Source organism: Octopus bimaculoides, chromosome 4 (assembly GCF_046866305.1).
Source record: "Octopus bimaculoides isolate indiv1 chromosome 4, ASM4686630v1, whole genome shotgun sequence".
In the NCBI taxonomy this organism is placed as follows: domain Eukaryota; kingdom Metazoa; phylum Mollusca; class Cephalopoda; order Octopoda; family Octopodidae; genus Octopus; species Octopus bimaculoides.
This window is the reverse complement of record NC_142931.1, coordinates 120,758,628-120,771,417: the sequence shown is the minus strand read 5'-3', so window position 1 is coordinate 120,771,417 and position 12,790 is coordinate 120,758,628. Positions and strand designations below refer to the sequence as shown.

Sequence of the window (12,790 nt, the reverse complement as noted above, 5' to 3'; positions counted from 1 at the left end):
TTCAATTATATTATCTACTAATCTTTATTGTTAGTGTTCCCACCTCTCTTTCCTCACTCCTACCTCCTCTCTCCCCCCACCCTTCCCTTGCTTCCTCTTTTCCTTCACCTCCTGTCCCTTTCACTCATTGCATTCGTCTGGCAACTCTTGTCTTGACATGACGTCAAATAACTAAGGTACTTTCACTATGTCAGAATTTCGTGGAATTGCTGAGATATTTTAATAGTATACTTTCACAGTATTTATATTTCTTGGAAACCGTTAATTGATTACATTTTCAGTTAGTTGAATACTAATGAAAAATGTACATAAGTTTAATTGCCATGTATAACTTGAAAATGGTTGTATATACATACTTATATACCGGGAGTGGGGAAACCCCTGCCTGAAGGTGCAATTGCACCCACGGGCTGGTATATTCATATGTACAAAATATAGTAAATTTTTCGATTATAAAATTTATATGATATTCATATGCTTATTTGCAACGTAGATTGTGTTTCCACTATGACTTAAAATGGTTAGACTCGAACAGAAAACCGTCCAGTAATTATCATTTGAATGGAAATTTTATTTTCAATATAAAACACATATTGCTAGTTAAGACCTAACTACAGTCTAGCTGAAAAATATAGAATATCTCATAAGTAATATAAACGTCCTAAATTCAGTGGTGGTATTAATGAAGATGCTACATGTTAATTTAATGTGTTAAACTTATCTTTATTAATGTATATCAAATTATGCATAGATATATACAAAATTTACACTAAGATTTAGAACATGTGATCCACTTGCGGACCTTTTTCTTTGGAAATTTTTGCCCACTGCACTAAGAAGTTTCCCCACCCCTGCTATATACAAACTATCTGTCTGTCATTTGGGTTGATGGTATTGACTAAGCCCCTCCTCAAAAAATTGTTCACCCTGTACCCAAATCAAAACCCATTTAAATATCAACTAATCCTCTTTCAAAATTGCTGGCAATCCTACCAACATACCAAAGCAGTCTTTCAATTTTTTTTGTCCAAGGGTTTTTTTTTTTTTATATAACTTGATCTGCTACGATCTCATTCAGTTGAGGGTGCTTCTTGTACTTTTTCTTGCAAGTTACTTTGATGTCACTTGTGCTGATGGTATCATCAAAATAAAAAAAAGCATCCAGTGCACTCTATACATTGGCTTGTATTAGGAAGGTCACCCATCCATAAAAACTATGCCAAAGTAAACATTGAAGCATGATGCAGTCCTCCGGCTAATTAGAACCTGTCAAAACATTCATCATTCAACCCACACAAGCTTAGAGGATGGGTGTTAAATGAGGATGATATATGTATCATCATCATCATTTAGTATCTGCTTTCAATGTTGGCATGGGTTAGACGGTTTGACTGGAACTGGTAAGCCAGAGAGCTATACCAAGTTCCAGTCTGATTTGACACGGTTTCTATGGCTGGATGCCCTTCCTAATGCCAACCACTCCAAGAGTGTAGTGGGTGTCTTCTATGTGTCACTGACACGGGTGTGTCATTTTTACTGTATTACTGTATTTAGGTAAAGTTATTTTTGCAGTTATATATCCTCTTTCTTTTTATGTTCATATGTGTATGTATTTTTTCATTTGTAGTTAACTCAGAAACACTGCTAAGACATGAACACAGAACACGTGAAAAGATTGCGAGATGAGCAAGATCAGGCTATTAAAGTATCCAATGATCAAATGCATAAATGGTATGTAACTTCTTATTTATATGAGACTTCTGGCAGTTTGCTGTGCTTGAGAAGACACATCAAGCTAAGTGGTCATGGTCAGTGCTGGTGACATGTAAAAGGCACCCATGTCAGTGTCACATGAAAGACACTCAATGCACTCTTTAGAGTGGTTGGCATTAAGAAGGGCATCCAGCCATAGAAATCTAGTCAATACAGATGATTGGAGCCTGGTGCAGCTCTCCAGCTTACCTGCTCCAGTCAAATCGTCTAACCCATACCAGCATAGAAAACAGACATTAAATGATGATAGTGTGACTGTGATAAAGTTTAACATCTAGGCACTAGGCCTAACATGCAACGTAATTAATGTTACCATCTAGTCCTAGGGTTTCTTTATTGGAATTCACTCTGTTGCAAGTTATTTGCACCAGAACTTCAGATTTTTGCCTACAGATGTTCAGGTTGGGTATTAGTTATGTCAAATTAACTCCAGTAGAGATCCTGCAACTGTTGTAGATACTGGTATTCTTCCTTTGAGTAACATATAAAAAAAATTCTTAGTCGTAGGAAACCACTTTGTCTATAACCTTTGCAAGCACTCCCAGAAAGGTGATTATATTTACAATGTGATGATGTTGAAAACATGTTCTTAATGCCACACTCTTCCTAACTGCCAGCATGTGTTATGGAATGGTATAATTCACATCTTGAAGCAGAGGCAGCAATGCAAAATATTCATTGACTCACAATACTAGCTTCATTTCTTTCCCTATGATATGTAACATGTAGTATGTTTGTGAGGGACAGATATAATTAATCAATTCTACCCCAGTACATTTGTATATACATTTTCTTTATTTTTATTGAACCAATATTGGTTCTGTGGGCTCTCATTCAACTTAAATCCACACATCTCTTCTTATTACCATATAAGCCACATGTCTTGTTCTTCAAGATACAAATCTCTCACCCCTTATTCATACTCTCCAATGTCCAAATGGTACTATGTATTCAAATTTCACTCTGAAAGGTGGTATTTTTGCATATGTCGATTCAACCCAGCCTGCTAATCAGCTCTCTCACCTGGAGATATCCTGTTAATATGGTTTTGATAAAAAGTTAGTTGTTGTGCACATACCTTTCATGAACTCCTTAATGTAAACAAATGGTACACAGTGTAATCTAGACAAACCATCAACACTTTGATTTACAGTTTTATGAACTACTGTGTTGTGTAAGGCAATTAAATGTAAATTTATATTTAGTGTTCAATGAAGTTTTCCTCCTAGATTTTATGGACCATATTCTGAAAAAGAATGTGCATCACTGCTGTAGCCTATAAGGAAACTTCCACAATCCTTTAATGTCTTCACCACTAATGGTCATAGCAGGGTTGAATGACTAAGAAGTTCACTTCGCAATCAAAAGGTTACTGGTTCTATCTCACTGTGTAGCATTTTATTCAGGTGTATTTTACCATTACTTCACTTTTAGTGAAAATGGGTTTAACTGGAATATGGTTGTGAGAGGGTTGAGGGTGTATTACATGTCAATCCAATCATCATCATCATCATCATCGTTTAACGTCCGCTTTCCATGCTAGCATGGGTTGGACGATTTGACTGAGGACTGGTGAAACCAGATGGCAACACCAGCTTCCAATCTGATTTGGCAGAGTTTCGACAGCTAGATGCCCTTCCTAACGCCAACCACTCAGAGAGTGTAGTGGGTGCTTTTACGTATCACCCGCACAAAGGCCAGTCAGGCGGTACTGGCAACGGCCATGCTCAAAATGGTGTATTTTACATGCCACCCGCACAAGAGTCAGTCCAGGGGCACTGGCAACGATCTCGCTCGAATAGAGATTCATTTAATCCTTCCTTTTACTTCAGTGTACACTATCTTATCGCTCTATGCTATCACCCAACCTGCTAGAAACAGCAGCAATGTTTCCCTAAAATCACACCCTTAAAAAAAAGGAAAGAAACTATGGATATTATTGTCCTAGATACAGTTGAAAAAATTACAGGATGGTCATGACTGGAATTCCTTTGTTCATAGTTCTGGTCTGTTGCCTGAGACTAAAAGACAACAACGTTAGTGTAGTAAAATAATGTATTTACTAAAATGTATGAGTACTGAATGCTAAAATTGTTATTACCATTCACAAGGTTTTGATATTCATATCTGTAATGCAAACAATGTCAAAGGTGTATATAAATAAAATGAGCTTAATAGTTGGATCAATGTTTATTCCAGTTATTTGCCTTTTACTGGGCTTGGTTGTTTTATGATGTGAAATCGCTATTGAATTTGATAGAATATTGTACTTAACTCTATTATAAACTATTCTTTCAAATGCATAACGCTTATGTTTATTAAGAAAGAGAGAGAGAGAGCATACTTAACTGAATTTTACCCAATATATTACTGATAATCATTTTCTTGACTCCAAAACGATGAAATCAGTCCACTATGATTGGATCAGATCTTGAAACCACATGGTTTCAGGTTCACTCCCACTGCACAGCACTTTGGCCAAGTGTTTCCTACTATAACCTCAACTCATCAATGCCTTATGAGTGAATTTGGTTGTCAGAATCTGAGTGGAAGCCTGTTTGTGTGTATATCTTTGTGTTTGCATCCTTACTGCCATTTGATAACCGGTGCTGGTTTGTTTATGCCCTCATAACTTGGCATTCAACAAAAGAAACTGATAGAATAAGTACCAGACTTAAAAAAGAAGTACTAGGGTTGTTCTCATCATTGTCGTTTAACGTCCGCTTTCCATGCTAGCATGGGTTGGTTCCCTTCAAAGTATTGCCCCAACATAACTGTTGTTCAATGACTGAAACGAATTAAAGAAAAGAAGGATAAAGGCATAATTAAATACTGTGCTGGTGCCACGGAAGAAGCACCCGTGCTGGTGCCACATAAGAAGCACCCTGCTGGTGCCACATAAGAAGTACCCATGCCGGTGCCACATAAGAAGCACCCGTGCTGGTGCCACATAAGAAGCACCCGTGCTGGTGCCACATAAGAAGCACCCATGCCGGTGCCACATAAGAAGCACCCATGCCGGTGCCACGGAAGAAGCACCCGTGCCGGTGCCACGGAAGAAGCACCCAATACACTGTAAAGTTAGGAAGGGCATCCAGTCATAGAAGCCATGCCAAAACAGACAATTGGAACCTGATGTGGCTCTCCAGCTTGTCAGCTTCTATCAAACCGTCCAACTCATACCAGCATGGAAGATGGACATTAAATGATGACGATGACAAGGCGTGTGCTAAACCATTGATAAGTTATGTCCTCTTTTTGTTCTCATTTACCATTTTCACAATGGTTTTTTTTTTAGTGCCTATTAACTTGCTTGATCTGTGGCTCTCCCACACAAATCTTTCTAAACCCCCATGCTCATCTTCTACACCTTATTTTTTCTTCTCTATTTCTATCATTACTACTTCCAACAATCAAAGAAAAGGTTCACTTTTGAGCCCCAGCTGTTTTGATTCCCATTTGTAGCCACTGCACTTCACTTACGTTACTAATATTTTTGGTAAAGTCTTGACTGTTGTAAATTTCATTCATCTTTTCTTAAAATATATATGCATATATCTTTGTGTGTTTGTATTTTTGTGTATTTGTGACTTTATAACCACAGAAGAAATCGTTATTAATAACGAACAATTTATGTCCAAGACCTGGCTCTATTTTATGAATATACACACATATACCTACTTGTATGTTAATGTTCAGTTATTTTTAATGTGTTGTAATTTACTATTTTCTTGTTACTGTTTTCACTTATGTATCCAGGAATAAATTAAAGACTGACTATGAAGTTCTTTCGAAAAGATTACTTACTTTACCAGATAAAACCACACATGAAGTAATGGTAAGTCTGAAAATTTTATCTTCATCATTCATTACCACCACCACCACCACCACCATCATCATCATTTAATGTCAACTTTTCTTTGCTTGCAATGGTCAGATGGGATTTTTTGAGGCAGTTGGATACCCTTTCTGTCACCCTCCCTTATCTGATTCCTAGCAAAGTAATATTTTTTATAGCTAGATGTGTTTTCCACAGAAGACTGGAAATGAACAACCTCATTTGTATGGCAGTGGCACTTATTTACAACCATCACGTGATGTCTTGACAAGGGTACACACAAATATAAATACATATATACATATACAATTGGTTTCTTTCATTTTCCATCTACCAAATCCACTCAAGGCTTTGGTTGGTCTGGTGCTACATTAGAAAAGATTTGCCCAAGGTGCTACACAGTAGGACTGAACCCAAGACCACATGGTTGGGAAGCAAGTTTCTCAACCACACAGTTATTTGATAAAATGTTATGAGAGATTCATTGAACAAAACTAAAGAATAATGATTAAAGTTTCAAATGTGATGCTACAACTGTGATTCAAATATTGAATTACAAGAATAATACATAGAACAAGAACACTAGAGAACTGTTTATTGATGATAGCGAAAAACTGCATTTGTTATTAGATTAATTTTAAAGGAGTTAATTAACTGAAGATGGATTTAGATTTTCTTGACTGGTTGTTTGCATAGTTAGATTAGATTAATCAAGTTTGATGAAATATCATCAGTGTTTTAGTGTCTGCGTTTCCATGCTTGCATTGGTTGGATGGAATTTGCTGTGGCAAATTTTCTATAACCAAATGCTCATCTTTTATGGAATACTGGAAAAGAGTGACACTTGCTTACGACTATCCTGCAATGTCAAGATAAGGAGACACTAACACTTCTACACATACAATGAAAAAAGCACCCAGTACACGCACAGTAAAATGGCTGATATTAGGAAGGGCCTCAAACTGTAGAAATCATGCTAAAGCAGACATAGCACAATACAATCCTCAGATCTATTGGATCTTGTCAAACCTTCCAACCTATGCCAGTATGGAACATGGAAATTAAATGATGATATTCAACTCATATTTGATAGGCTCCTTTCAGTTTCCATCTATCAAATCCACTCACAAGGCTTTGGTTGGCTTAGGGCTATTGTAGAAGATACTTGCTTGAGTTATGCAATGAGACTGAACTCGAAGTCATATGGCTGGGAAGTGAACTGAACCACACAGTCATGCCTATGGCCAAGTAATTTAATTAATACTGGTGAGTGGGACCAGTGGTAGCATATTGTCTCATATGAGAAAGGAATGGGAAACGTTCTTTGTTAGTATCACAAGAACTCACTTGCATATAAAAGGTAGATTGTAAAATATGCTTTAATAATGCATTGCTATGAAATACAGATTGTGCAATGAGAACATTTTAGTTAATGGTGATAAACGAACTAAACTGGACGCTATGTGCAATAGTGCCTTATCAAAGTGATTCGATATAAGAGATATTTGGTGTTTGTAAAGGAGATAATATAATTGTTGTGGATAGATATAAATATGTGCTATTAAATGTTAGTCTGGAAACAGTAGGCCAAACAATTTAGATATCTCCAGAAGCTGAGCATTCTTATTGAAAGTTTTGAAGCCTAATGTTAGAAGTAGAGTCTGAAAGTTCTTCAAATGCACCAAATTAATAGCAGCATTAGAAAATATGAACATTAAACTATTGTTAAAAGATATACTGTCTTACCATATTTGATTTGTTTTCAGGTTCCAATTGGGTCAAAAGCTTTTATGCCTGGACAACTTGTACATACTAATGAGATTTTAGTTCTGTTAGGAGATAACTGGTTTGCTGAGAGGTCTGCAAAGCAAGCATCAAATATAGTAAAGAGAAGAATAAAATGTAAGTTAAAAAAATATATTTTCACCTCGGTTCTTTTGCCAGTGAGCCAGTGATGGCATAGTCTGTTCCTGTGTTATTTTAATAATAGTATATATACTTGGTCCCATGGCTTTGCTGTCTCTATTCTGTTGTTTGCTCTGTGTGTTTTGCTTTCATAGTTTTTGTTATAAAGTTTAAATGTGTTGATAGTAAATTTTGTCATTGCCATTCAGTGTTCACTTTTAACATACTTGCACAGATCAGTAGTCACTTGATTGCATAAACATTATCCCCATAAAACTATAATGCTAATATTCAGTTGGGTTTTAAAATTTGAGTTTGTTTTGCTTCTTTTTTTTTCCCCCTTTTTATATCATATGCAACTGAAGTTTCAGAAAACCAACCATTTAGCTGAAACAATACAACACACAAAAACATTTCCCTGCAAAAGTAGGGTTAACCTTGCAGGTCCCATAACATGCTCCATTTTACCCTAACTGCTATATCCTTCTTCACCAACCTTCGTGTTCTCTTGTTTCTCCCATCACCTTTAACAATGTCGTTTCTCAGTTTTTCCCTTATATTTCCTTTCATATTCTCTTCATCACTTTTCTCACCCAGTCACTTTCAGTCTTCCTCAACTTATGACTGAACCATCTCAAGAATTTCTCCCCATAGTATTCACCACGAGCTCCATCCTTATTATTCTCTACAATTCATAGTTTCTCTTCCTCTCTCTCTCACTCATTGATGCTCTGCTCATCAACCTAAACAGTCTTATTTCTGTTCTTTCCAGCCTTTTTTGCTGCTCCATGTTCATTATCCATGTCTCGCCTATATCACATATCTTTCCCTTTGGTTTCAGCAAGATGCCTCTCCCCATTAGCATATTGTTCACTCTCTGGAATTTCTTTTATGCGCATCTCCCTTTAGCCACTGTTGATCTTCACTTTCTTCCTTACCCTCTTATTTAAGATTGTTTCTATTACCTACATTCCATATTTCAGTAGCTTAATTGCCCTATATGAACCATTGCCCAGAAGATCTCCTTGCCCCCTGTACAGAGAAACAAGAGTGCTCAACTCCCAATTCATTTCTTTTCACTCTAACTTCCTGCTGCCTTTAACATGTCTCCTACAATGCCTATTGATTCTCAGCCATTACATTCTTCATTACCCATTGCTTCTTCAACCTTTTCAGTTATCTCTTCTAACAGTCCTAGAACTGGATTACTCACCTTGCAATCTTAATAATTCTTGTCATTCAACAGCACTTCCATGTATCTCTTCCATCTTCCCTTAAATTCTATCTGAATCCATAACAATTTGTCCCACTTCATCCTTTATGTAACTCACCCTGTCACATCACATTCTCCCCACCTTCTTTCTCTGGCTAATTTCTTTGCAAAGCACTTGTCTGACCCTCCTCTGAATCCATATAACTCCAGACATTTCCTCTACTTTCTGTCCTTTCCTACTTTTTGTAGCTTTATTAGCTGTTTTGTAACTTTTATCACTGCTTTTTCTGCTACTGTACCTCTCATTCTCTGCCATTATTTGACATTCTTCCTCTTCTCCTTTTTAACTTAATCACCCAACTGTCAACATTTCCAAATGTTTTGGTGGGCTTCTTGTCCATCCACATACATCAACAGCAGCTTCTAACAAACTATCTCTCAGTAACTTCCAACCAGTTTCAGTTTAACTATATCATCTCCTACCATACTCAGCTTTTCCTTCACTGTCACCTTCTTCAGACTACACTTTAGGCATTGGTTATTAAGTACCAGTTGAACGAACTGCATCATGAATTTTAAAATTTCTTTTTCAGCAATTGATCAACAAATTAAAGACTTAGAGCAACAAAGGAATCTTCTTGTAAACCGTACAGGTTTTACAGATGAATTGAAACAGCTCAGTGAAGTACGTTATTGTTTCTCTTTGATTTATAATACAAGTTGAGAGCTCATGTAGTTTTTAAAGTTATACATGGTGTTGCAAGTATCATAAACGAGAATCATGGTATGTTTTTGTATGCTCTGCTACGATATATTGTTCATCTATCAAATTAGAAATTTAAACAATGTACCTAAGTTTTGCTTTTGCAGTATTTTGATGAAAAGACAATTCCTAATCATCTTGGTTGAAAGTAAAAATGAAATAAAGTTTCAGTTTCATTCTGGTGTTATTTGGCATCAGGAAGGATATCTAGCTCTACAAACCATGCCAAAGTTAGCATGGAACACATTGCAGCCCTACAGCTCACTGGATCCTGTCAAACTGTCCAGTCCATGCTAGCAGGGGAAATGAATATTAAATAATGGTGATGATGATTCTAGATGAGAACCAATAATGTTGTACATGACTGAAATCATTCCTGTTTCTAACATATCCAACTGCCCAAAATTCAGACGCTGTTTTGTCCAGTTTCTTTGCTTGTATGTTTGCTTAGGTATCTCAGACAGTATTGAAACTTGGAAGTTGTCTTTGTCATCATTGGCCATCATCATTTTAGATCCTCTTTTCCCTGCTGGCACGAATTGGAGCAGTCAGTTCTTACTCAGAGTTGCTGCCCTTCTAGATGAGCCAGACACTACATCTCAGCTTCTGTGTTCTATTTTTGGCATGTTTTCTTTAGTTGAATACTCTTCCTATTGTCAGCCACTTCACAGGGTGTATTGTGTGCATTTTATCATGACACTAACAAGCTGAGAAGTTGTTTTGTTTCCAGCAAAGCTAAGTTGTCCTTCTAGTCTGTGTGCCTTCTAAGGTTGCAAAGCCCAGATTGCCCACCTGATTATACTGCTGGCATAGCTGTGTAGAGATTAATGCCTTCCCTGAAAGACATACATTAACAAAAGCTAAGTAGTCTCTCACTCATAGTGGTCCTACGACATACTGGACATAGCCCAGAAATAACCAATAGCCCACGATATTGTTAAATGGTCATTGACCTTATACTGGGTTCAGTCATTCTTCTGACAAGTATTACTTGTCCTACTGGAGTTTTTACCAATCCGACTAGGTGATATATGTATTTTGGCCAGTACTAGCATAATTACATCTCATTCACAACTGCAATGCAAGTGTATTGACTCTGTTAATGTAGTCATGAGATGAGAAGGATGTTGTGTGCTTGTGAGAATGCAATAATCTGCAGGATGTAAGCCGTGACAAACTAAAGAATACTCATGATGAGGCAATTATAACAAGTGATTTTTGTTATATTGAAACCGTATGAATGCTGGAAGTCAGACTAAAGTAAACTTAAACATTGTTTTATAAAACAACTGCTGTTCAAAATTGACTCAGTATAAAAAATTGTCATCGTTTTAATGTCCATTTTTCCATGCTTGCATGGTTCAGGTGCAATTTATTGAAGGCAAACTTTCTATGGCTGGATGCCCTTTCCATTGCCAATCATCACCTGTTTCCAAGCAAGGTAATATTTCCTCATGGTTAGACATATTTACATGGAAGATTGGAAATGAACAGCACCACTTGTGTGGTGGTAAATGACAATTATAATGATGATGTATTTATTGATCATATTTAAGATGAATGCACTTCATTTAGGGAATAATTCCTTACCCTTTAGCATTTAAACTGGCCATACCAAGCCCAAATATTCTACTTGTTTTATGTTCAAACTGGCAAGATCTGGCCTCTCACACCTACCCTACAATGTCATTCTAAAAATAAACAATCATGGTCAATAAATCAAGTACCAGTGAAACATTGGGGTTCATGTGATTGACTATACCCCTCCCCACAAATTCCAGACTTTGTGCCTATAGTAGAAAAGATTATTATTATCATTTTTTTTTTTTCATCTTCCAGGGAAAAGATGGTGTTGTTGATATCAATGAAAAATATGAAGAAAAAAAAGAGAGAGAGTGGAACAGTAGGTATTCTACTTTGATTAGTTTCAATTATTTGGCTACAACCAGACTGGGATACTTCCTTCAAAAGTTTCAATTGATCATATCAGTACTAATATCTGTTTCAGTCTCTGGTACTTATTTTAGTGACTCTGTTTGTCAAACTGCTAAGTTATGGAGGCATAAAGTGACACAGTATAAACAACATTATCAGGCTTTATATGAAAGTGCATGACCTCGTGGTTAAAGTGTTTGGTTCACAATCATAAAGTTGTCAATTCAATCCATGGACTAGACAGTGCACTGTGTGCTTCAGCAATGCATTTCATTTCACATCGTTCCAGTATACTCAGCTATAATGAGCTCCAACTGAGTGCAGAGGTAATTCTCTGTCTCTGCAGTTGTCACACTCTGCATAAATTGGTGTGTCAAGATTGAGAGGGGATTGATCAAAAGGGTGTGTATGTCTGCTTGTGACTTCATGGGTACCTAAAGCAATTAATGAAAGTTTACTACATGCCATCAAGTCATGCAAGTGACAGCTGTTACAAGTATACATACAGGTTTGGTAGAACAAACTGGTTAAATAGAATTCAATACATGAGTGTGTGTGTGTGCGTTTTCTCCATTCCTTAAATTTTTAAATATACTCAAATACCCAAAATATCAAGGAGTTTCTGCCTCACCAACAGGAATTACACCACAGTTATTTTGTGATCTTTGCTACCTTGGTTTCTATTAACCCATTTATTCTATCAGAATTATTATTTATTAGGATAGAATAAATACTTATAATTATATATATATATATATATATATATATATATATATATACATACATACATACATACATACATACATATGTATACCAAACTACCCGTGACCTGTTGGGTCACTAGGAAACTCTGAGTTTCCTAGCAATGGAGTTTTGTTTTGTGGGTTTTTTCTTTTACAGGTTATTTCACATGTTTTCAACGAATGTGGCATCGAAAGGTTAGAGTTTCTTCCTTTTCAGGATGAAGTTAAATTTGGAACACTTTCCCATTATGCACCGTTTTGGGTATTTATACCCTTAAACCCCAAATATCTCAATAACTACTGCTCTGTTTTATGTAAAACTTGTTTCCTTCTGTTTGTATTAACATTTCAGGGTAAAGTTAATTCATAGTATTTTCCCATTATGCTACAGTTTGGCTGGGTAACATTACAAGCAAGCAAGCAAGATTCAAACTGACTTTTAATATATTATAGATAAAGGAGCATGTGGTTAGTGTGTTGCACTCACAATTGTTTGCTTCAATTCCTGGACCAAGTACATGTTGTGTTCTTGAGCAAAACACTTTCTTTCACATTGCTCCAGTCCACTCAGCTGTAAATGGGTAACCCTGTGATAGATTAGCTTCCCAAAAAGAGGGAAT

The 12,790-nt window shown here is 36.5% G+C and overlaps 1 protein-coding gene across 10 annotated transcripts in view; it reads left to right on the top strand.

The window, feature by feature from the left end:
• Positions 1–12,790, top strand: part of LOC106874856 (unconventional prefoldin RPB5 interactor) — a 48,660-nt gene that overhangs the window by 16,128 nt on the left and 19,742 nt on the right. For 8 of the 10 annotated variants that reach the window (XR_016241662.1, XM_052967395.2, XM_089351263.1 and 5 more), the window contains exons 2-6: positions 1,628–1,731; positions 5,533–5,611; positions 7,378–7,513; positions 9,323–9,414; positions 11,332–11,395. Coding sequence is in view for 9 of the 10 variants with exons in the window: in XM_052967395.2 (XP_052823355.1) it covers positions 1,652–1,731; positions 5,533–5,611; positions 7,378–7,513; positions 9,323–9,414; positions 11,332–11,395 (451 nt within the window). In the remaining variant the exon portion in view is untranslated. Of the gene's footprint in view, positions 1–109; positions 177–410; positions 547–1,627; positions 1,732–5,532; positions 5,612–7,377; positions 7,514–9,322; positions 9,415–11,331; positions 11,396–12,790 lie in introns of those variants that run through there. The other 2 variants (XM_089351261.1, XM_014922746.3) reach the window with 2 other exon arrangements.